Source organism: Erpetoichthys calabaricus, chromosome 11 (genome assembly GCF_900747795.2).
Source record: "Erpetoichthys calabaricus chromosome 11, fErpCal1.3, whole genome shotgun sequence".
NCBI lineage: Eukaryota > Metazoa > Chordata > Cladistia > Polypteriformes > Polypteridae > Erpetoichthys > Erpetoichthys calabaricus.
In genome coordinates this window covers 97,054,110-97,079,600 of record NC_041404.2, presented here as the reverse complement: position 1 = coordinate 97,079,600, position 25,491 = coordinate 97,054,110, and the positions used below count along the sequence as shown (strand labels likewise).

Below are 25,491 nucleotides of genomic sequence, written 5' to 3'. Positions count from 1 at the left end.
TGTAACAATAGACTTTTTACAGGCTTAGTTGTTGGCTTAGCACTCATCCCTCCTTTTGCAACTGGGCTTAGGACCATCCATGCTGTCTAGTAAGCCTTTATTTCTTTTTCCTTTTTTTACAGTCTGGCTTCTGGTATTAATTTAAGTATATTATGATAATGTATGATACTGTGGAAGCTCTGAAAAATGTTGCTTTGACACATTTTTTGAAAAAACACAGTTCTGAGCTTTTGAAAGTGTGACCACCTCCTTTTTTTCTTTCTCATGCTTAAAAGCTTTGAGATCCTTATCTCAGTCACTGGAATGTGTTTGTTTGCACAACATTTTATTACAACAGTCTGTCTGTGGCCAGCTTTTTTTGGGAAGAGTATGAGATAAAGAGGCTATCAAATTACTGGAAGCTGATGTGGAGGAGGAGGAGGAGGAGGAGGAGGAGGAGGAGGAGGAGGAGGAGGAGGACAGAAAGATTTCTTGGTACTGTTTATTTTTTTGCAGATACAAAATTACTGCCTGGCAAGTGTATGAAAACATTGCTGCTCATGGGAATGTAAATTGAATACATTTTATGGGAAGTTGAGTTGCATCTGCTGTTTGGACATGTTGCTCCTAATAATTTTGAATATCTTACTTTGCAGTAACTTTTCAGGTAGGTTTTTAAAGTTTTTTATTGTACTGGAATGGTAACATTATACACAATTAAACATTCTGTTTTCTGCTCACCTGTAGATATGTCCTCAAAATAATTTCATTAATAGCATCTTATAGGTGTATCATTATACTGATTATGATTACTCGGTTGCTCATTTAAAAATCAACAGTGTGTTCTTTTGTCAGTTTCTTTAGCATTGGACTTTATTTTCTTATTAATGTTGAACTTGTCTTATCTGGTTGTTCTCCTTTTTTCTCTGTAAAATTAAAAATTAGGTTAACAAAAAAAAATTCTATAGCATTAAGCCAGTGTTTTATGCTTGTTTAACAGTGGCACAGTTGGTAGAGTGTTATACAACATTCCTAGAGGATAAAGGAGAATGTAAGGACATTCTTGGGTATGACATACAACAGACTGACTGCTGTCTCAACCCTAAATATGGTTTCAGAGGACAGGATGGCAAATGTAACTCATGCAGGTAAATATTACACATGTATGTTAATGTAAAGAACAAAATAGGCTTTAAATGACCTCTTACTATAAATGTATCAGTCTGATCAAACTGAGGTGTGTTGTTAGCATAGCAGATTGGGCAGTTAGATCTTTTAAAATGATTAAAATGTAACCTAAAAAATATGTGAAATAGCAGAAAGTTAAGTAAAGTATAATTTTAGCTATTAGGTTATTTCAAAAGATTAATATTTTATAAGTATCAAATTCATTGTGAATGTTTTGAAACTGCCAATAGCATAAATTATGCAACTGTGAACATGTATAATAAAGGAAAATATATATATTAATGAATGTTATTTAAAAAAGAATAAAATATAAATCATCCTTAGCAAAACTTATTTATCTTGCAAGCAGCGTTATGCCATTTGCTGTTATGACTTAAATTTTTAGTGACAGCTAATCATGTTATCGGATCGCTGCCTCTTTCAATAACAACATTCTGATGTTAAGGTGCTGATGCTTAATGTAAATGGAATAATTAAGTACTCTGAAGACAAGTTTCTACAAAGAAACTAAGAGTTTTGCATCATAGTATGTGGCACTGACCACATAACTATCAATCATCTAGTCCTTAACTCAGTCATAAAATAAGATACAACTTCAGGAGAATAAAGGTCACTTTTTAGATTTTATTTTGTTATTTTTAACAACATAAAGTTAACTCAATGTGCATTAGTCATGTGTAAAAAATTAATTACACAGCTACTATTGCCGTATTAGTTAAGAAGGAAATTAGTGCCTGGTATGTTTGATTAGTTGGTGATTGCAGCTCCACATCAGTCTGAAAGGGGTAAATAGCCATTACAAAACAATCTAAAGTTTAACATTCATCAATCAGAATAAATATTATTTTTAAACTGGCAAACACTAATGAAAGTTGTTAGTGTTTTTAGGAATGGATATTTACAAATTCATCCAAAGTTAAAGTCATAACTATATCCACAGATGTACAGGGTATTGCCAACAATCTAAATGTTCTAATACCTAATTCTACTACTTGAAGAAGATTTTACAAGTATGGTTTTCATTGAAAGGTAGCCAGAAGAAACACTCTTTCCTCCAAAAATAACTTGGCAGCATGAGCTGCAAAGCTGCATATGAATGAACCAAAAAGCACCTGGAACAATGCCATCTGGACAGATGAGACCAAAGTGCAGTTTGTTTGGTTTCAAAGTACAACACCGCATTTGGTAAAAACTAAACACATTATATCACAAATTGGACAGCACGATGGCACAAAGGTAGCACTACTGTCTTGCAACAAGAAGACCAGAGCTCAGTACATGAATGCTCCCCACATGGAGTTTGCATGTTCTCTCATTTTCCACACAAGTTTCCTCTCACAATTCCAAAAATATACAGGTACGGTGATCCTGTGATGCTAAATTGGACCTGTTGAATGGGTTTCATAGGTGCACATTCCAGGGTACTGCTTACAGATGGGCTTTTTCATATGCAAGAAAAGAAAATGCCTAATAAGAAGAAAAGTCTAAGTTTTCAATGTAATGTGCTGCCGAACACCTATCTGTACCATACTTTAATCCTGTCAGTTATAAACCTGCCCAATCATTAATCTAAATAAAGAGCTTTTAAAGCAAAAGAGGAGGTGGTGGGGCATCATCATAGAAGGTGTCTAATTAGTCACTTTAATGAAATCAGATATTTGATGTGTGACTGTGCTGAAAAGGAGAAAATGGATGGTGATTCAAAATGAGAATCAAGTGGTGGAGGGAAAGGAAAAATAAAAAAAGAGAATCAAAAGACACTGTTCTACCAAAAGCTATGTCTATACTGAATTTTACAGCTTAAAAAATGCAAAAAAAAAAAAAATGATAATTTTAACAACTCATAAATAACTCAGTTGAAAAATTCGAATGTGAGCGTCAGTAGGCTTTGTGCCCTAGGAACCATGTTACCCAAACTATTCTATAACATTTCAGTAATTATTTACTGCTCTGATGCTGATCTTTCTGATTATAAAATTGGTCATTACAATAGCAAATGACAAGAAGAATTCACAATTAAATGCAGAATTATGGAATTTGAGGGTTCCTCTAGAGCAGGGGTCGGCAACCTTTTGCTAACTGTGTGCCAACTTAAGGTTTCAAATTATTCAGAGTGCCAACATCACATATCATTTTATACAAGTCGAGGTCAATATTCTTATTTTACCATATATTTTATTTTTATATTTTAATTAATTAATATATAGTGATATTCAATAATATGTAAAGTTGTAAACAACATTAAAAGAAATAGAGTTTCTTGAAAGATTTAAAAAAAAACTTTTTTATTATTAATGGGAACCTTGCCCTTGCATGGTCTTGGCCAGTTGCTCAATATCGACAACATACTTTGTCACTTTGAGTTTGACACAATTTTCTGAATGTTCAGGCGTTAGGCGACTACGCTGTGGATTTAGCACTGCTTTCATGTGAGAGAAAATTTGCTCACAGGAATAGGTTGATCCAAAAGCTGAAAGAAGAGCAAAAGCAATTTTCTTCAAACAGATTTAATAATTCGGAAGGGATGTCCAACAGCTGAGAATAGCTGCAGACTTTTCTAGATTTTCATTTTCCAGAGACTTCCGTAGTTCAACAAATTTTGATGTCCATAATTCTGAAGATCTGAAGTCAATCTGTTGCATTTCAAAGTCATCAATATCCATCCAACTAAATAGTTCCAACTGGGTAGTTTCCAAATCAATTATATCAGGCTTAATGAGATACGAAAATAAGGATCCATGAATGTGAAAGTCTTTACTTCGTTTATCAAATTCTGCTTTGAGTGCTTCAATGTACTCTTGAAGCTCATCTACATTTACTTCAAATTGATTTGAGAGATTCTTCACATTCGGGAAGTACTTGAATGCTTTGATGTTGATATCATGGGTAAAAATGTCTAGTTTCATTGTAAATGCTTTCCAATAGCTGAAAAGATCAAGTACTGTTTGTCCCTGTCCTTGTACTTTCAGATTAAGTTCATTTAAATGTGTGCTTATGTCAGTCAGAAACATCAACTTTAACACCCAGTTTTCATCATTCAGTTCAGGAAAATGTTTCTTTTTTTCATTAAGAAACACCTTAATAGCTCCAAGACAACTGACAAATCTATTTAAAACTTTGCTTCGACTAAGCCAGCGAACATTGCTGTGTAGCAGAAGATCTCCATATTCACACTCAATTTCTTGTAAAAGAAACTTGAACTGCCTGTGAACCAGTGAAGAATGAGAAATTATAAAGTTGACTATTTCAACAACAGTTGTCATCACAAAGACCAAATTCAGAGATGAGGTCTTTGCACATAGGCTCTCCTGGTGTATAATACAATGAAAATTCAAAAGTTTGCGGCCAACATGATTTTCAAGAAGTTTTACAAATCCTTTCTTCTAGCCAACCATTGCAGCAGCACCATCGGTTGTCACACAGAATAACTTGTTTAAGTCTATGTCATGTTTAGCAAAATAACTAATAAATGCAGTCAAAATGTCTTCTGCTTTGTTTGTGCTATGAAGTGGTAATAAGCAACACAACTCTTCATAAATGTGATTATTTTCAGGATATCTTGCAACCAAGGCTAAGCGAGACAAATCGTTTAAATCAGTGCTTTCGTCAAGCGCAACACTAAATACTTGAGATTGTTTTAATCCAGATATTTGTTTAGTTGTTACATTTTCAGCTAAATCAGTTATGCGCCTCTCAACTGATCTTGCAGAAATTGGTATTTCTCTAATACGAGTGAATATAATCTCCTTATTTGGTAAATCACCGAATAAAATTTCAGCACTGCTTAAAAAAGTTTCTTTGATGTTTTCTCCGTCTGTAAACGGTTTCCCTTTCAAAGCAATACATTCAGCTATTTTATAACTACATTCAGTAGCTTTAATCTTCATTCCAACTGCTTTGCTCAAAATACTAGTTTGTTTTTCGAAACCAGAAATAGCTTTTTTGATAGCTTCACTTTTCTCTTCTGAGGTTTTAAACTTAGACTGGTGTTTTGTTTGAAAGTGTCTTTGTACACTAGATGTGCGACACACAACACTTTCACGACAGAAAGCACACACAGCACGATCTTTTTGTCCAACAAATCCATATTCTTTTGTCCAGTTTTCTTGAAATGGTCGATGATCAAGTTTCCTTTTCTTTGCAGCCATATTTAACAAAAATGATCTTCTGGAAATATAAATAAATCAGCAAATATCAATACCAATATTTACATATAAACCACTACTTATAAGCAACAAAAAACTTTACAAAGATATAAAATTTTTTTATGAATTGTTTAAGAGCACACTCAGCAAACACATCCGGTTCACATGCATATTTATTTAAATTACCGAGTCATTCAGATTTTCAGATATTAAATACATAAATACACACATAAATTTGTCCGTGTAAACGCAGAATTATAGATCTACATACGTGCATATGAGAGGAAAACCGTCAGTAAACTGTCAGCTATAACTAGTCATAATGACACTACAATGCCGATCGCTGTACACAGCTTGTTTAGAAGCGTGGGCCTTAATTATATTGACGTTTTTTCTAAGTAGATCTAGGAACTAATAAAAATATGACCATCTCAGTTTTTTTATACAATGGATATATTTAGATTAATCAATATGAACCATATATATTATTCAACTACCGGCATCCGGCCTTTGTAGATCTAGATCTGCATATTTGCAGCACGTGACCGGAAAGTCGTAACCAATGTTCATATTAGAAAACATTTATAAAATGCAAAAACCAACGTTGTTCTATAGTGGGTATCGTTAAAATATCACCTGAAAAATTATATCTGTGCTTGTATACAACAAAATCCAGATATACACACAACAGGTTTTAAAGCAAATGCGCCACAATTTTTTATGTAATAGAATTTTGATCTCGCTAGTTGGCGTTACTGTCGTTAGTTTCTGAGATTTCGCATATAGACTGTTCCCCTGACCTACTTAGACTGCTGTTACAACAAGTCTGGATAAGTCTGTGGCTGGTACCCTGCTACGCCCAAGTGCCGAAATGAGCGAGGAAACCCCGCTAATCGATTTATAATCAACTTTATACAGGAAACGTGAAGAGTCTGCGTGCCATTTGAAATTGCTTGGCGTGCCAAGTGTGGCACGCGTGCCATAGGTTGCTGACCCCTGCTCTAGAGTGCCTCTTTCTCTTGCATGATTTGTCTTAAAAACTAATCATCACATAGTCATCTCATAACAGGCTTAAGTTTTGAGTTTGGTATTTTTCCGTCCATCTGTTTTATGTCTAGACCATTCTCGAGAAACTGTGACACACAGACACATACACACACACAATCACACAGACACACACCCATCATCAAGATATCAGTGTTCTCTGTATCAGGGAACCCTAAAATGTCAAGATCCTTTGAAAACCAGAGATCAAAGTTTTTGATGAATGTAAAACTTTTGCTCCTCCCTCATAGACAATAGGTTATGATGTGGAAGGGCACAAAGCAAAAACTAAACTAAACTAGCTAACTAAACATTGCCAGGAAACGGCAAATATCACTGCTTCTATGAGCTTTAGCAGCAATGCTCGGTTCCATACAACTGACATAGATGTCGTGGCAGACGACCGTGGACCTTGCCCCACGGGATGCCTGGAGAAGGGGCAATATCTTCCCCGGGGTGCAAGAGGGTAGCCCCCCTGGATTACATCAGGGCCACGGATTTGGAGTTTGGAAGCTCAACCCTGTTGGGGTCCGTGGCCACTGCCAGGGGGTGCCAAGACGATCCCGGAGCCCTGGATGGCAGCACTTCTGCCACACCAGGAAGTGCTGTTGGAAGAGGAACCAAATGCACCTGGAGTGCTTCTGGGTGCCCATGCAGCACTTCCGCCACACCAGGAAGTGCTGCAGGAAGTTCATCAGGGAGCACCTGGAGCACATCTGGGTGCAACATAAAAGGGGCCACATCACTCCATCCAGGGAGCCGGATTCGGGTGGAAGAGGGCAGAACTAGCAGGAAAGGAGTGGAGGCGACAGAAGAAAAGGAGAAGAAAGGGAAAGGGACCGAGTCAGTGGACTGGTAAATTGTGCATTGTGCTGTGTGCTAAAAGAAGAGAATAATAAACGTGTGTGCTTTTGGGACTTGGCTGTCTTAGTGTCTGTCTGTGTCCTGGCTTCTTACACAAAGTAAACTATACATGGAACACAACGAAAACACTTCAGTAGGTAAGACGTACCAAACAACACCAAACTCGAACAGAAAATTCCTTACACTGTCTTTTACTTTATTTGGTGCAAATATTCAAACCCAGAACACTCAGTTAAATATCACCATTTTTTAAACAAAGTGGCATAGGCCTTTTAAAAATGTTTATTGGATGTTTGTTAACTGTGCTATCCAAAGAAATTTGCTTTCCGCATATTATTTGTTACATTTTTTGTAATGCACTAATGAACCACATTTGGCTCTAAAGGGTGCTTAGCTCCCCATTCCAAATTGTTTGCCTCTTCCCAAAAAAAATCTTTATTAAATATGAGGATATATTGTGGACCACCCAGGCTGGCACTGCCAGCTTAATCCAACACAGACAAGCGTGGGACACAAGTTCAAGGAACACACTGATTTTTATTTTCTTTTACCCTGTGGGCAACGCCTTGCCCATTCCCAAAAGCTCAACACAGTCCCAGCACAAGCACAGCACAAACACAATATTCTCTCCCTTCACTCTTATCCTTCTCTTCCACTCCTCTGGTCAAGTTTCATCTTTCTCCTTCCAACTCTGGCTCCCCGAGTAGTGGCTGCTGACTCCTTTTATAAGGCACCCAGAAGTGCTCCAGGTGCTTGATTACTCATTTCCAGCAGCACTTCCGGGTGTGGCGGAAGAACTACCCATAAGTGCTCAGCAGCTGCTTCTGCAGCACCCCCTAGCATGGGCTGCAGATCCCAACAGGGATGCACCACACTCCAACTCCCATGAAGCCCTGCGGGAGTCAGAGGCACCGCTGCAACCCAGGATGGGTCCCATCTAGCGTCCCGGAGGAGGGAATGCTCTGGCCATGCTTGCTCCCCCAGTTCTCCCAGCATGGAGGTATCCTGGCCGGGCAAGGGCCCTGGCCTCACGCTACAATATGTATGATCATATTCAAGACATTGCCTTGCCATTATTGTCAAGTGTTCACAATTCACATTTGCCAGAAAGCCTGCAGAACTGTTTTCCCAGCAGCATGTGGGGAATGTGTTGGAATTTCATTTAGTGGATACTTACAAAAGGAACAAACAGGTTCATCTATGCTGAACATAAAAGGTCTATTTATAGATATTTTGGTAAAGTAAAGAAAGAGGGGAAAAATGTAGTTTTGTTCGTAGATGGCAACAGGGTATTTCATGCTTGGCTGTTGACATTCATAAGTAACTCTTAGGCGGTCGTTGTGGAACAACATCGTATAGCTCATCAGCAAACCCACAGCATGGTGGATGTGGTAGAAACTGACATCTTAATTAAAGAAACAAACAAATCAATAAAACCTGTAATCAGGCAGGAGAAAATCTTGTCCATCTGCATCATTTCAACTACAACACCAAACTGAGGAGGGAGCATCTATCAAAGCAGTTTGTTAGAGTATTATGAGAGTGGTCGGAGGACAGAGGTCCATCACCATTGCAAATAAGAATGGACTCTGATGTAATCCCACCTCCACGTTGAATGCATCCATCACTCCTCCTGCAGTTTTTACCACTGTCACACTTCCCTCATACATATCCTGTACAACTCTTACATACTTCTCTGCCACTCCTGACTTCCTCATACAATACCACACCTCCTCTTGGGGCACCCTGCCATATACTCTCTCCAGGTCCACAAAGACACTATGCAGCTCCTTCTGGCCTTCTCTATACTTCTCCAGCAACTCCCTAAGAGCAAACATTGCATCTGTGGTGCTCTTTCGTGGCATGAAACCATGCTGCTCACTAATCATCACCTCCCTTCTTAATCTAGCTTCCACTACTCTTTCCCAAAACTTCATGCTGTGGCTCATCAGTTTTAACCCCCTGTAGTTACTACAGCTCTGCACATCCCCTTTATTCTTAAAAATCGGCACCAGTACACTTCTTCTCCACTCTCTCTCACTTTCCAAGATTCCATTAAACAATCTGGTTGAAAACTCAACTGCCATCTCTCCTAAACATCTCCATGCTTCCACAGATATGTCATCTGGACCAACAGCCTTTCCATTCTTCATTTTCTTTTTAGCTGTCCTTAATTCCTCCTTGCTAATCCGTTGCACCTCCTGATTCACTATCTCCACATCATCCAACCTTCTTTATCTCTCATTCTCTTCATTCATCAGCCTCTCAGAGTACTCTTTCCATCTTCACTACACACATTCCTCGCTTGTGAGTACGTTTCCATCTTTATCCTTTATCACCCAAACCTGGAGCACATCTTTCCCAGCTCGGTCCCTCTGTCTAGCCAATCAGTACAGGTCCTTTTCTCCCACCTTAGTCTCTAACTTCTCATATAACTCATCATACACCTTTTCTTTAGCCTTCACCACCTCTCTCTTCACCTTACACCTTATCTCCTTGTACTCTTGTCTAATTTCTGACTATCCTACTTCTTCTTCGCCATCCTTTTCCTCTGTATACTCTCCTGTACTTCCCCATTCCACCACCAGGTTTCCTTTTCCTCCTATCACTGTCCAGATGTCATGCCAATCACCATTCTTGCGGTCATCCTTACTACTTCTGCTGTAGTTGCCCAACTGTCTGGTAACTCTTCACTGCCACCAAGTGCCCGTTTTACCTCCTCCCTAAACTCAACCTTGCAGTCTTCCTTTTTCAACTTATACCATTTTAGCCTTGGTTCTGCCCTCACTCTCTACCTCTTCTTGATCTCCAATGTCATCCTACAGACCACCATCCTGTGCTGTCTAGCTACACTTTTCCCTGCCTCTGCTTTGCAGTCTTTGGTCTCCTTCAGATTGACTCTTCTGCATAGGATATAATCTACCTATGTTCATCTTCCTCCACTCTCGTACGTCACCGTAAGTTCCTCTCTCTTCTTAAAATATGTATTCACCACCGCCATGCCCATCCTTTTCACAAAATCCACTATCATCTGACCTCCTTCATTCCTCTCCTTGACACTATACCTACCCATCACCTCCTCATCTCCTCTGTTCCCTTCACCAACATGACCATAGTAAACCACTCCAATCACCAGTTTCTGTCCTTTGGGCACACTGTCCATCACTTCATCCAACTCACTCCAGAAATCTTCTTTCTCACCCATCACACACCCAACTTGCAGGGCATATGCACTAACAACATTCATTATCACACCTCCAATTTCCAGCTTGACAATCATTAATCTGTCTGACACACTTTTCACTTCCAAAACACTCTTGACATACTGTTCCTTCAGAATAACTCCTGCCCCATTTCTCCTCCCATCCACACCATGATAGAACAACTTGAATCCACCTCTGATCCACCTGGCCTTACTTCCTTTCCATTTAGTCTCTTGCACACACAATATATCAACCTTCCTTCTCTCCATTATATTGGCTAACTCTCTCCACTTACCAGTCATACTGCCAACATTCAAAGTTCCTACCCTCAGTTCCACTCTCTTTACCTTCCTTCTCTTTCCACCAGACACGTCTCCCCCTCTTCTTCTCCTCCTTCTTTGGGCCAACAGTAGCCCAATTTCTGCCAGCATCCTGTTGGCTAACAGTACTGGTGACGGTCATTATTAACCCGGGGCTCGACCGATACAGTATGGAAATCTGTCTTTTTGTCCGCATGTTGATCTGGCAAAATTTTACACCGGATGCCCTTCCTGACATAACCCTCCCCATTTATCACCATTTATTTATGGGTTGAGCCACCACCCTTGAAATATATGTGTATGTAACAACTGTCCATTCTGATTGTTCACAGGACACATGCTGACTTGTTAGTCATCTCTTAGTTATCTTTCAGTTCACCTTGTGTACAACATGTTTGTCTTTGTTGTTCATTTGACATCGATCTAGTTTACTGATATCCATGAACAGGTTTCTGACATTTAATAACCCTTTATGCTATTTGTTTAAGAATGAATGTTGTATTTTAATATGGAAAACATATCAAAACATATCAAAATACTTTATCCTAAATGATTATCCATCCATCCATTTTCCAACCCGCTGAATCCGAACACAGGGTCACGGGGGTCTGCTGGAGCCAATCCCAGCCAACACAGGGCACAAGGCAGGAACCAATCCTGGGCAGGGTGCCAACCCACCGCAGGATCTAAATGATTATGTGACTCCTAAATCTAATTTTTCTTCCACACGGAACACTGAGTACAGGCTACTTATTGTGGAAAATGTGGTGCTGCTTTGTAAGTAGTAATGTTTGTAGAAAGAAATTGCAGTGTCTGCAGCTAGATTCAAACTCAGAACCCTGGGGCCATGAGGCACCAACCAGTATGACATTGTTGTATATGTCAGCACTTTGTAATTACTATTACTTCTGGTGTTGTTGAATAAGTTGCATAGGGGTTACCTGCCCAACCTTTAGTTCTGCCCCCTGATGGTACCTGATTTGCATTACTTAAATGTAGAAACACTATTTCTTTTGGAGAATTTTCCTCTCTTCTTCTCTGCTCCAGGCCAGGATTGTTCTATTTTGTCCTTCCTGGGACTCTCTTACTAACTGGAAAACTTTCCACAGGTTCAGTCTTCTAGGAAGTAAATAATTCAAGAAACGTGACAGAATGAGGACCTTGGCTTCACCCATTATCCCATCTTTTATTTTTTTCTCTGGGCCCAGCCAATCTGAGTCTGTTGCTTGGCCACCTTAGTTATGCCGCAGTCATGTAATGAAAGGTGCAAAAGGTTAAAGAAAGAAAAAGATGAATGTGGCCTGTTTTCAGGACTTATAACATTGTACTCATTGGCTTTGTAAAATGTAATCTGGTGTAATGTTTAGTACTCTGGTTTAAAGTGCTTCTGACTTCAGAGCAGATTATTAATTGTTCCTTTTGCATGATGAAATGGATATCTTTTCAGTGTTTATTTTCCTTACTGTGTTACTTACTATTTAACTACAATTTTTGGATTCAGAATGTCGATAAACTATAGAATATAAAAGTTTGGAAGTTTGGAATCTTCAGCCTCAGAAAAAATAAATAAATAAGAGACAACAAACATAGTTTGAAAGTTCAGCTTGTGCCAATATTTTTCTTTAAATTCTTGCAATACCTTTGATTTACTGTGCCCATAAAAAGTATTCATCGCTTGAAAGTTTTCACATTTTAATGAAAATTTAACGTAACATTCTTTAGCTTTCTTAATGACTTCAGAACACTGTCTGGAGGTTGATACTGTTGAATTCAGTATGACTCCTCCCAATGTGTATTTAAACCTAAACCTTTTCTCCTACATGTAATAATTTACATTTACTGGCATAAAATGTCATTTGCCACAAATCTGCCCAAGCCTATATGCTGTCCAAGTTCTTCTGTAATGATTCCAGATTATCTGCCAATCCACCTATCTTGGTATCATTGGCAAACTTAAATAGCTTGTTACTTATATGATTATCCAAATCATTTATACAACATTGAATACAAATTCACTTAATTTGGCTTTTAGACAACATTGTTACACAACACTGAATAACAGTGCATGTAATTTGGCATTTTGAAAACTGATCAATACATAAAGTCTTTTTAATGTCAAGGTGAATACAGATCTCTTCGAAGGAGAAAACTTCCAAAGGAGTAAATGCTTTTTATAGGCACTGTACTTACCAAACAAGGCCAAATAAATTGCACTGAATTTAAGGCCTATATAGCAGCTGATACATTAATTAACTCTTTTGTTGTACATGTTTGTAACAGGTCATTTTTTCTTTGTTGATTTTTAATAGGAAGGCTCAGTGGGGACCTTGGTCCCCTTGGGGTGCCTGTTCTGTATCCTGTCGTGAAGGTGTAAAAATCAGATGGAGAGCATGTTATGGCATAGGACGCTGCAAAGATGCTTCACAGACTCTGCAGACTATGTCATGCAGGGATCAAGAATGCTGTCCAGGTCAGTATTCTTGTATCTATTGTGTCTGGGAGTGTGACAACAAACTTATCAAACGGAAGACATTATGACGAAATCATAATCAAAAAAGTAATGTGGATTATGACAGTAGGTAACTAACAGAAGGGGCCATCTTTCTCCTAAGCCTTCAAGGTTCTTAAGTCAGTATTAAGTTTGGCTCTTTAAACACCTTTATAAATTTTAAGAAATTAAGTGCATTTCTCATGAAGCATCATTTCATTGTTGCTAGTGAATCATTTTCTTACATGCCAGGTGCACTTTGTTACTATTTACATGGCAGACAAATCGACATATTTCTGCATTACAGCTCTTGAACACAGGTTCACTTTCCAACTAGCTTGTTTTCTGTATTGAAATATTTTTTCCGGAATAGAAGTAGGTGGGAGGTGAGGAAAATTGGGCAGGTTTTGTTTAGCAAAGTTTCTAATTTGGAACTAGTAAAAGAAATGTATGGCTGGAAAGTTAAATTTGGAGTGTAATTGTTCATAGGATGCAAAGATGTTGTCTATATACAGATCTCTAAGTGATTTAATCCCAAGTTTTCCAAACATTAAAAACTGTGAACGGTTTAGAGGGTTAAAAAGGTGGTTATCATGCAGAGGTGCCACAGATAAAAAGCTTCTCTATCTTGAACTACTTCCTACATTGGTTCCATATTCTGAGTGAGTGAAGCACAATTGGGTTGTTAGTATACTGGCGATGGCTTGTATTTACTGGGGTAGAAAGCAAGGAATATAAAGAAGTACTACAGGATTTTATTTCTATTGCAGACCAAGCCTGTGTATGTTCATCTATTTGTGTCAATGTCCAGGTTTTTATGGCTTGTATATTTGCTGCCCAGTAATAAAACTAAAAGTTAGGTAGAGCCATGCCACCTTCTGCCTTAGGTCTTTGTAGGGTCGCCCTTTGGATATGTGGATGTTTTGAATTCCAAATAAATGAGGTTATGATTGAATCTAACTTCTTACAAAATGATTTATTGATGTATATTTGAATTCTTTGAAATAGAAAAAGAAGCTTAGGATGGGTATTCATCTTGACAGTGTTAATTCTTCCAGCTAAAATGACATGAAGGGTAGACCGTCTATGTATATCTTGATGTAACAGGTCCCATCTGTCCCAAAAGGAGTCCCAATGCCACATAAACCTATACCCTTCTATCCTACACCAAGATTTGAGCCACGCATTAAACCTTCTAATCTCCTCAGTCTTACCTGGCACATGACACAGGCAGAATTTCAAAGAAGACTATATCATCAGTTCTGCTTCTCAATCTGGCACCTAACTCTTTAAATTTGGATTGCAGAACTGTCAGACAACCCTTAAGTATGTCATTTGTTCCAACATGGACAATGACAACTGGACCTAGCCCTGCTCTGTATCAACAGTCTATCAACCCTTCCAGGTAGGTCTCCTACCTGTGCATCCAGAAGGCAACATATCATGTGAAATTCTCTGTCTTTGGAGCAAACCTGCTCTTAAATCCCTCTAATGATTGAGTCACCAACTATCACTACTTCTGTGTCTGTACACGGGTGTTTCCCATGACTGACAGACATCCTGCCAAGAACAGTTTACTATTTTGCTTCAGCTTCTGTCAATAAAGGCCCTATATAATAATAATAATAATAATAATAATTATAATTCATTACATTTATATAGCGCTTTTCTCAGTACTCAAAGCGCTATCCACACAGGGAGGAACCGGGAAGTGAACCAACAATCTTCCAGCACTACCACTGCACCACCTATGAGGACAATCCCCTTTAGAACATACAGCAATCTAATGAAAACACATTACCCAACTAAGCTTCCCACTCTTAGGCCGGGTTTATACTTCACGCGATGTGACACATGCTGCAGTGGACGCTTCAACTACGCAAGTGTTGTACTGTTTATACTTGCGAGCATACTTTACATAAATCTGGAGGAATCCACCAGGTGGTAGTGCGAGATATTATCACGGTGAGAACTGGTTCGGCTTTGCTGTGTTATGAATTGCCTGGAACACCCATTAAATTCCGATGACACCTTACCACAATATCTCTGAAAAGGATGTTTAATGATTAAATCCATCAATCCAGGGATATGTCCATTCCAGCAAGCATTAGGCACAAGGCTGAAACAGTCCCTGGATGGGCATCAGCTCATCACAAGGTGAATACCAGTACTCACATACGCTAGCGTCATTTTAGTGTAACCAAATCTGCATATCTTTGGAAGGAAACCGGAGCACACCGTGGAAACCCAGAAGGAAAACATGCAAACTCCAGGAAGAGAATACCAGCAACGTAACTCCCTGCGAGACAGCAGTGCTACCGCTGTGCCACCATGTCACCCCCATGTGTGTAATTATTAGCAGTATTCATTATTTAAATTAAATTAAGGATTTGTCTGTAAAATGTAACATACATACTTTAATGCATTTCATCATGAAAGTGATATCAAGTATACATTTTAGGATTCTAAATGTGCAGAGGGTTGGAATATCATACATTTAATGTGTTCATTGTGGTGATCTATTGCTGTTTGCCGCTGCTGTCAGGTCTGGAAACCCTAGAAAAAAAAGACAGCACAGAAGATGGTATGTGAGACTGTTAAAATGTATCGCGTCATTACGATCGGGAATATGCGATGCTTGAATATAAAAGCACCATGAATGCATTTGTATGTCCGCATTTTGCTTCGCCACATCGAACCATTCATCAAACATTGAAGCGCGCACATCAATCTCGTAGGATCCGCAAAGTGGCTTTCTGTCACATATAGATAGTAACCAGAGACTCTGACGTCACATTCCAACTTTTAGCACACTGTGCAACCCCCCCCCCCCCCCCCCCCCCCGACTTTTTGCTGGTACTGCAACTCTCTCACGCGTCACGTTAATTTCTGAGGACCTGCTCAGAAGGCGCGTTAAATGAACGCTGGGAACGTGTGGCAGCCATGATTTGGGGGCGTACACGTTCTGAGCGTGAAGTATAAATGAGCCCTTATTTGCATAATTTCATCAAAATAACACAAAGTCATATTTTGTAGGTCCTGAAAATGTACCACAACTTGCTAGTTTATTTTGTGAATCTATGATTCACTTTGTCAAGAAGAACCCAATTTTTGTGCAAAATTTATCCTGAAGAATTCTTTAACAGGATCCATGTGTTCTTGATAAAGAACTCATTTTAAAATAACAATGGAGGACTACCTTTTGAACACTTCAGTCAGGTTACCCCTTAATTTTGGTTTGTGTAAACTAAAAAGATTTGGCCACCACTCTTTCCTCATAGTTCACGCTCTACAGTCATAGAATCAGCCAAGTGTAGTTTTTTTGGAGGTCACAACTGTGTACAGTACTCTAGATGAAGCTGCACTTGTCTATAATATACAGTAGCTTAAACATAATCACCCTTAACTTGCTCTCTGCATTCAGGATACATACCTTGACAACTTATTGTCCTCCTTAATGGCTTCTGTACACTGCCTGAACTGCAGAGGACACAGCAGTAAAATTGGAAATTGGACTCTGGAGATGTATATTAGTCAAAATGGCAAGACAAAATTCAAAACAAGGAAGTTGATAAACTAAAATACAAGCTTGAGTTTTCCTCTTATTATATGTATGTGTAAGCACCCAAAGATTATTATGAGAGTAAAAGTACAAAACCAGAAAGTGATTTGCAAGGACAGGACCAAAATACATTGTTAAGCAGATGCAAGGTCAAAAAAACAAGTAATAAGAAAACAACTGAAAAGAGAAGAGTTTATACCGAAGTCTAGTTTGGAACCTGTGACAAAACCTTTTTAATGCATCTTTTAACTGATATTTGTGCAAACTGCTAGATATTGACTTAAACGTTGTAACTTTATTGATCTGAATCTTTTTCTTTTGTTTAATTTCTTTGTAATTTACAAAACTATCTTTATGTATTGTAAACTGGAACACTTATATAGCTTGTATGCCCATGCATAAAGACCATCCTCATTTGTTTAATGTCTGCTTTATCTCATCATCATCATCATCATAGAGGGATCGAAGCATGGGCAAAAAAAAAAACTTTCACAAATGAACACATAGGATTATACACATTGAATATTGAAGTTTAAACAAATAAATGCCAGTGCATTGTTTTAATCTGCTTATTTTTCCTGATTGCAATGCAATTTCAGTATAACACAAGTTATGAAGGAAGCAGATTTCCTACTTGGAGATTCGTGCATGTTATTGAAAATATATTGTAATGATGTTTGTTTCAGTGAATCAATGTCTGAAAAACTTTGTTAGATATACAGCCTGTTAAAACTGGAACATTTTGATATTCTTCAGTTACTAATTGCGACACAGAGCATGAAATTGGAGCAGTCCCTGTCACCAGGAGATGCGGTCACCTTAGTAAATTATAGTGTCAGTGAAACGCATCTTATAATTTTGACAGTTAGATCATTTAAATTATAGTGGATTTCAACATTTTTGACAAGTGGACAGTTTTTAGTTGAAAATCTCTTCATGGTCTTCAGGAGATCTCCATGGATTTTCATGTGGCTCAACTGGTTAACATTGGATTGAAGAGCTATGGTCCCGTGTGGGCTTCTGAACAGCTCGATCAATTAATACTATTAGAGGAGTGAGTTGCTTCCAGGTTTACAAGCCGTGGAGCTCTGCAGACCAGTGACAATTCATAGCCAACTTTCTCCAGACTGGCAGTAGGCAATAACAGGCTAACATACTTGCCACACCTGACTTTTTGAGGACTGGCACAAAATGTACCAGTCCATGGGAAACACTGGCTTAAAGCATTGAGAGGAATGAAATATTGATGCACTGGTTCTCTTTCATCAGAACCAATGTGCTGATGGAAGAGTTTGTGTTCGTACCCAGCTTGATTTGCAGATGCTGGATTGCCCAAGTGCTCAAGCAGCCAGTGACAGTGGATAACTTTCTACTCATGCACACAGTCTGCTAATGTTTCATTAGCTTTTATTGGGAATCTGCTTGATGTGAAAAAGAGGAAAATATGCAAAATATACAAGTTGGTATAACTGCTGTCAAGGTAAAATTAAAACAGCAATCTTATTTGTAATTTACATTGCACCAAATATTTCTCTGTTTTAAGACAGCTTCGCCAGTGCTTTTCAATGGGTAATTTTGAAATTTCAAAACTTTGCACAGGGCATGCTGTTCAAGATTTTTCAACAAAAATTGAACTGTCTTGACAAAGTTCCTTGAAGAATAAGTGTGTCACATTTCAACAAACTTGGTCCACTAGGGACAGACTTTTTTAATGCAGAAAGACGGATTGATGAACGGATGGACTGATGGACTGGCATTGTCTATTGCAATAGGTTCTTCAGTACAATCTGAAGTAGCTCTGCACCCACATTTGAAAAAGATTTATGTAAAAATACAGATGATGGAAAATAAGTATTTTTAATAAGACTTTTTTTCAAACACATTTCCTAAGCTTTTACAGACTCTTTTCAAATTCATTTCCTACGTTTGCTGTCATATTTACTGTGTTAATCTTGCTTTATAGTAATATTGATTTTATATTGTTTGATTGGGTTATATTGTTAAGAGCACATTGCATGGGTGATTGCCATAGTCCATAAGGATTTAGCAGCAGAGAAGAGCTGTCTTTAATAAAAAGCAGTACAGTGAGAGGGCACCTGTTTTGGTGATTGGCATAGGTGTAGCTCAGGTCTGAAGATAACTGTTTTTTGGAAGTTGGTATTTTGGAAGAACTAAGTGGATATGACTAGTGAGCCTTGTTGGGCTAAATGGCCTGTTCTTGTTCAGATTGTTCTAAAGTTCTATTATGTCCCACTCGAGGTATGTCCTCCTAATTTTGTATATTTTATACCTTTTATTTCCATTGTTTTATTTATATTAACAGTGAATGGAGGATGGTCGACATGGGGTCCCTGGCAGCCTTGCTCTGTGACATGCAAGTCAGGAGTGAGAAAGAGAGAGCGGAGCTGCACAAATCCATCTCCTTCTTGTGGTGGTCAGTGTATTGGAAGCAACAATGAGACTGAAATATGTGATACTTTACTTATCTGCCCAAGTAAGAAACATTCTTTTCTATTTTTATTCTATGACAATGAGTTGTATAATATGCTATTTGAAGTATAATTTAAAGAATTTCTGTATCTCACCTGCAAGTCTGTGTTGCAGCTAACCTCTTATACTGTATACTATATAATGTCAATGTCATTTTATATGTAGAGCACATTGAAAACAACATCAGCATTGCTATAACCAAAGTGCTTTACAAAGTACATAGAATTAGCATAAAACTAAAATACAATAAAACATAATGCAACCAGAAGTAAATTGAAATAAACCACTGACTTAAAGGGGAGAATCACCAGTATCACTGAAGATCAAGGAAAGCTGGAGAAAAAAAAAAAAAGATTCTTCAGTCTAGTTTTAAATACATCAATTGAAAGTGCATCCTTAATGTAGTAAGGAAGAGAATTCCACAGGTGTGGTGCAGCAGCTGCAAAAGTTAGTTTTATGCTTAGTACAAGGGACTAAAAGAAACAGCTAACTGGTAGACCTAAGCTCTCTGTATGGCCGGTGTAAAACACACAATTTGGATAATAGGTGGGAGCATATTAAAAACCAGCAGCAAAATTTTAAAATCAAATCTGAAACTAATGGGCAGCCAGTGTAAAGAGACTAAAATTGGAGATACAGAGGCATACGTTCTTTCCCCAATCAAAAATCTAGAAGCAACATTCTGAACCAAATGTAACCTGATTATCTGGGATTTACTGATCCCAGAATACAACTTGCAGTAATAATGCTGAGAAAAGGTCCCTAGGAGATAAAAAATGGCTTAACCTTAGCTAAAAGGCAAGGCTGGTAAAAGTAACACTTGACCACAGAATTAATCAGTTTCTCAAAAGAGAAATTACTATAAAAATCAACCCCAAGATTCTGAACTTGAGGTTTACAAAAGTCCACAAAATCCCAAGAAGTTCAAAACCAATTTAAGCTTTGGCAGGACCAACTATCAGAACTTCCATTTTATTATGATTGAAATCAAGAAAATTGTAAGCCATCCAGGATCTCAGTTCTTCAAGACAATTGTGCAACCGATTCATTGCAATGTTGCACACAGGCATATAAGCAAGTGTGTCATCAGCATAATAATGAAAAGAAACATTAAACTTCCTAAAAATAGCTCCTATAGGATGAAGATATGTAGAGAGTAAAATAGGACCCAAAATGGATTCCTGAGTAGAAAACCTCATTTAACAAGAGCAGCAGATGAAAAAGAGGAATTGAGAGTCACTGAAAAATGTCTACCAGTAGAGATATGACCTGAACCAGTCAAGAGCAGGCCATTTAAGCCCCACCAGATGGTCAGACTGCAACACCAAAATCCTATGTGTCAAAAGCTGCTGAAAGATCTAGAAGGACAAGGAATTCTGAGAGTAAGTAATAACAGAAATGTCATTAAATAGTTTCAGGAGGGCAGTGTCAACCCCATAATAATGTCTAAAGCCAGATTGATAGGCCTCATGTAATTTATTAGAATTAAGATGATCAACCAACTGATCATAAATAATACTTTCTAATATTTTAACCAAAAATAGCAATTGAGAAATTGGGCAAAATTGGCTAACACTCCAGGATGTAACTCTGCCTTTTTAAGACAAGGTTGCACCACTGCATGCTTAAAAAGTGAGGGTACAACACCATTGCTGATAGAACCATTAATAATTGCCAACAATAGTGGGCCAAGGACATCAAATGCCTCCAATAAACGTTGTGGTGGAACCGGGCAAAAAACAGGTCCAAGTTTTTCAATAATACTTTTCAGTTGTGAAAGTAAAACAACATTAAAGGAGTCCAAAACAATATTACGATTGACAACAGGAAGTACAGAGCCAGTTGGTATAATGCCAGAATGGATAGTATCGATTTGGCAGACAAAATGAAAGAAACTGCTCACATGAATGAACAATTTTATTTAAACCCATCTCTGAACAGGGGTGAATAGCCATATTTAATAATTTAAATAACTCCCTGGGTTTCTTTGAATGATAAGATACCAAATTGAAGAAGTAATCATGTTTACATTTCTTAACTACCTCCTGGAAGTTAAACAGAGAAATCCAAAAAATCTACGCAGATATAGTTAGCCTGTCTTTCCTCCACTTTCATTCAGCAATCCTACAGGCGCACTGTGGCTGATGTGTGGTGTCATTTAATCAAGGAGCTGGTCTTCCCTTTTGGCACCGGATTTTGAGAGGGGCAGCTGAGTCTAAAAACATTTTACAAGATAAACTAAAAACATAAACAGAATCATCAATACTATCACACTTGCCTTGTAGATACAAAGGTAAACGTACTTTTAAAAATCTATATATATAAAAGCCAAATACCACTGACTCACTCATTACGAAATCTCACGAACCATGAGGACTTGGGACTTGAAATTTGGAATGTAGGTTACCCTTGGCCCATAGGTGCTTGCTAAGAAATAGTTTTAAAAATTTTGTGGTCCAAGCGCGAAATTTCTTATAGTTTTTAGATCCGCTTGTATGTCTGTCCGCTTTCAATGAGAGAACTACTTCACGGATTTAGATCAGGTTTTTTTCTATAATTTGCTTGAACATTCCATTGATTTTGTGACTTTCTAATTGCACTAAGTATCATAGTTTGCTTGCGGTACCAATTTATTAGTGCAAATCCGAGAGAGACTCATTGGGCTGCAGGGAGGGGGGTGGGGCCCTCCTCACTCACGCGTCTGCCTCGGGGCGTAACCTTAACTTTGCTTGAACATTCCGGTTGATTTTGTGACTTCTCTTACTACACTAAGAATCATAGTTTGCTTGCAAGAGTGATATACTCACGCTAATCCAAGACAGAGGCTGCGAGCCGAAGAGATGGGGAAGAGTGATGTCAGGAGTAGAGAGCTGGGCGGGGCCCTCCTCACTGTCCTGTTTCACTAATATGTGGGCGAAGCCGCAGGGGATGACTAGTCAGATATAATAGAAGAATTTAAACTTTGAGAATTGCTTAAAATTAGATATAATACTAGATTTTAAACTTCCAGAATAGCTTGAAACACTGCTTGCAGTAACAATGTCAACAGCAATATTTACAACCATCAGTGAAGAAAAATTATCATTAAATGAATATTACATATGTCAATATTATTAGCTAAAATACCTCCCTTACGAAAGAGATCAAGGGTGTGACCAAGAGAATGAGTTGGAACATAAATATGCAGAATAAAATAGTGTATATATATATATACATAGTCATATGAAAAGTTTGGGAACCCCTCTCAGCCTGCACAATAATTTACTCTACTTTCAACAAAACAGATAACTGTGGTATTGGTATGTCTTTCATTTCCTAGGAACATCTGAGTACTGGGGTGTTTTCCAAACAAAGATTTTTAGTGAAGCCGTATTTAGTTGTATGAAATTAAATCAAATGTGAAAAACTGGCTGTGCAAAAAATTTGGGTACCCTTGTAATTTTGCTGATTTGAATGCATGTAACTGCTCAATACTGATTACTTGCAACACAAAATTGGTTGGATTAACTTGTTAAGCCTTGAATTTCATAGACAGGTGTGTCCAATCATGAGAAAAGGTATTTAAGGTGGTCAATTGCAAGTTGTCAATGTCAATTTATTTATATAGCACATTTAAAACAACATAGTAATGCTGCATACATAAATCGCTTTGCATGGTGGAAGACGAACACCGCATTCCAAGAAAAACACCTGCTACCTACTGTCAAATTTGGTGGAGGATCCATCATGCTGTGGGGTTGTGAGGGCCTTGTTAAAGTCGAGGGTCAGATGAATTCAACCCAATATCAACAAATTCTTCAGGATAATGTTCAAGCATCAGTCACAAAGTTGATGTTACACAGGTGTTGGATATTCCAACAAGACAATGACCCAAAACACAGTTCGAAATCTACAAAGGCATTCATGCAGAGGGAGAAGTACAATGTTCTGGAATGGCTTAACAGTCCCCTGACTTGAATATCATCGAAAAACTATGGGATGATTTAAAGCAGGCTGTCCATGCTCGGCAGCCATCGAATTTAACTGATTTTGTACGGAAGAATGGTTAAAAATACCTCCATCCAGAATCCAGACACTCATCAAAGGCTATAGGAGGCGTCTAGAGGCTGTTATATTTGCAAAAGGAGGCTCAACTAAGTATTGATGTAATATCTCTGTTAGGGTCCCCAAATTTATGCACCTGACTAATTTTGTTATGACGCATATTGCATATTTTCTGTTAATCCAATAAATTTAATGTCACTGCTGAAATACTACTGTTTCCATAAGGCATGTCAAGAACAACAGCAACATTTATTTATATAGCACATTTTCATACAAAAAGTAGCTCAAAGTGCTTTACATAATGAAGAAAAGAAAAATAAAAGACAAAATAAGAAATTAAAATAAGACAACATTAGTTAACATAGAAAAGGAGTAAGGTCCGATGGCCAGGGTGGACAGAAAAAAAAAAAAAAAAAACTCCAGAAAGCTGGAGAAAAAAATAAAATCTGTAGGGGTTCCAGGCCACGAGACCACCCAGTCCCCTCTGGGCATTCTACCTAACATAAATGAAATAGTCCTCTTTGTAGTTAGGGTTCTCACAGAGTCACTTGATGCTGATGATCATACAGACTTCTGGCTTTTAATCCATCCATCATTGTTGGAACATCACGGTGCTTTTGAGTAAAAGGACACCGGAAAAGGAAACAGAAGAGAGAGTAGGGGTTAGTACAGATTTTAAAGCCACCATGAATAGTTATTATAGTGAATTGGATATACAGAGTATCAGGATTTAAATTACAGTAAAGTTATGAGAAGGCCATGTTAAAGTAATGTGTTTTCAGCAGTTTCTTAAAGTGCTCCACTGTATTAGCCTGGCGAATTCCTACTGGCAGGCTATTCCAGATTTTAGGTGCATAACAGCAGAAGGCCACCTCACCATTTCGTTTAAGTTTTGCTCTTGGAATTCTAAGGAGACACTCAGTTGAGGATCTGAGGTTACGATTTGGAATATAAGACGTCAGACATTCCGATATATAAGATGGGGCGAGATTATTTAAGGCTTTATAAACCATAAGCAGAATTTTAAAGTCAATCCTGAATGACACAGGTAACCAGTGTAGTGACATCAAAACTGGAGAGATGTGCTTGGATTTTCTTTTCCTGGTTAGGATTCTAGCAGCTGCATTCTGCACTAGTTGCAAACGATTTATGTCTTTTTTGGGTAGTCCTGAGAGGAGTGCGTTACAGTAATCTAATCGACTGAAAACAAACGCGTGAACTAATTTCTCAGCATCTTTCAATGATATAAGAGGTCTAACTTTTGCTATATTTCTTAAGCGAAAAAATGCTGTCCTAGTGATCTGATTAATATGCGATTTAAAATTTAGATTACAGTCAACAGTTACCCCTAAGCTTTTTATCTCCGTTTTGACTTTTAATCCTAATGTATCCAGTTTATTTCTAATAGCCTCATTGTGTCCATTATTGCCAATCACTAAGATTTCAGTTTTCTCTTTATTTAACTTGAGAAAGTTACTATTCATCCATTCTGAGATACAAGTTAGACATTGTGTTAGTGAATCAAGAGAATCGGGGTCATCAGGTGCAATTGATAAATACTGCTGTGTGTCATTACCATACACACAAATGTATACATACATGTCAAATATTAATGGAATGGAAAGTGGACACATGGAATGCTGGGAAGGAGCCGCGGTGGTAGATGGGTGGTAGTGACGTCATCAGGTGGGGACCAGAGGGAAGGAAGGAACCCGGAAGTGGCTTGTGTTTATCGAGTCCGGGTGAACTCACGGTGGTGTTGCTTCGTCTTTCCTGAGGGAACAAAGAGAGAAAGGTTAGTACCCTGCCGTTGTCCCCTGACATGAGATTTCGCGGTGCTCATCGGGTCTTTAAGCCACTCCCTATGCGCTCGTGCATGACAATATATATGTATATAATATATATAATATAGATAACAGTTGATTGTAGTAGACTGATTTTTAATATAAAACAATGTAAAGTCATAGTCTTAAGCTAGCAAACACTTTTACGATAAAGCAAGACATTCCATATTTAGTTTCACAGTGCTTTTGATAGATTAGGAAATACATTGTAGTAGTTGTCAGATGATCCCTTCCAGACTGGATGAGGCTGGCTTCCTGAACTGGTAGTGGTTGTCTTTACAATTAAAACAAAATTACAACCTAAACAAAATGGGAAATGG

At 38.1% G+C, this 25,491-nt stretch overlaps 1 protein-coding gene across 2 annotated transcripts in view; it reads left to right on the top strand.

The window, feature by feature from the left end:
• The first annotated feature begins 479 nt into the window (after positions 1 to 479).
• The window catches only part of LOC114660746 (properdin-like), a 123,661-nt gene continuing 98,649 nt past the window's right edge, over positions 480 to 25,491 (top strand). For both annotated transcript variants that reach the window (XM_028813643.2, XM_028813642.2), the window contains exons 1-4: positions 480 to 646; positions 980 to 1,127; positions 13,053 to 13,213; positions 19,117 to 19,287. In XM_028813643.2, the coding sequence (XP_028669476.2) occupies positions 598 to 646; positions 980 to 1,127; positions 13,053 to 13,213; positions 19,117 to 19,287 (529 nt within the window). In that variant the 5' untranslated portion in view covers positions 480 to 597. The remainder of the gene's footprint in view (positions 647 to 979; positions 1,128 to 13,052; positions 13,214 to 19,116; positions 19,288 to 25,491) is intronic.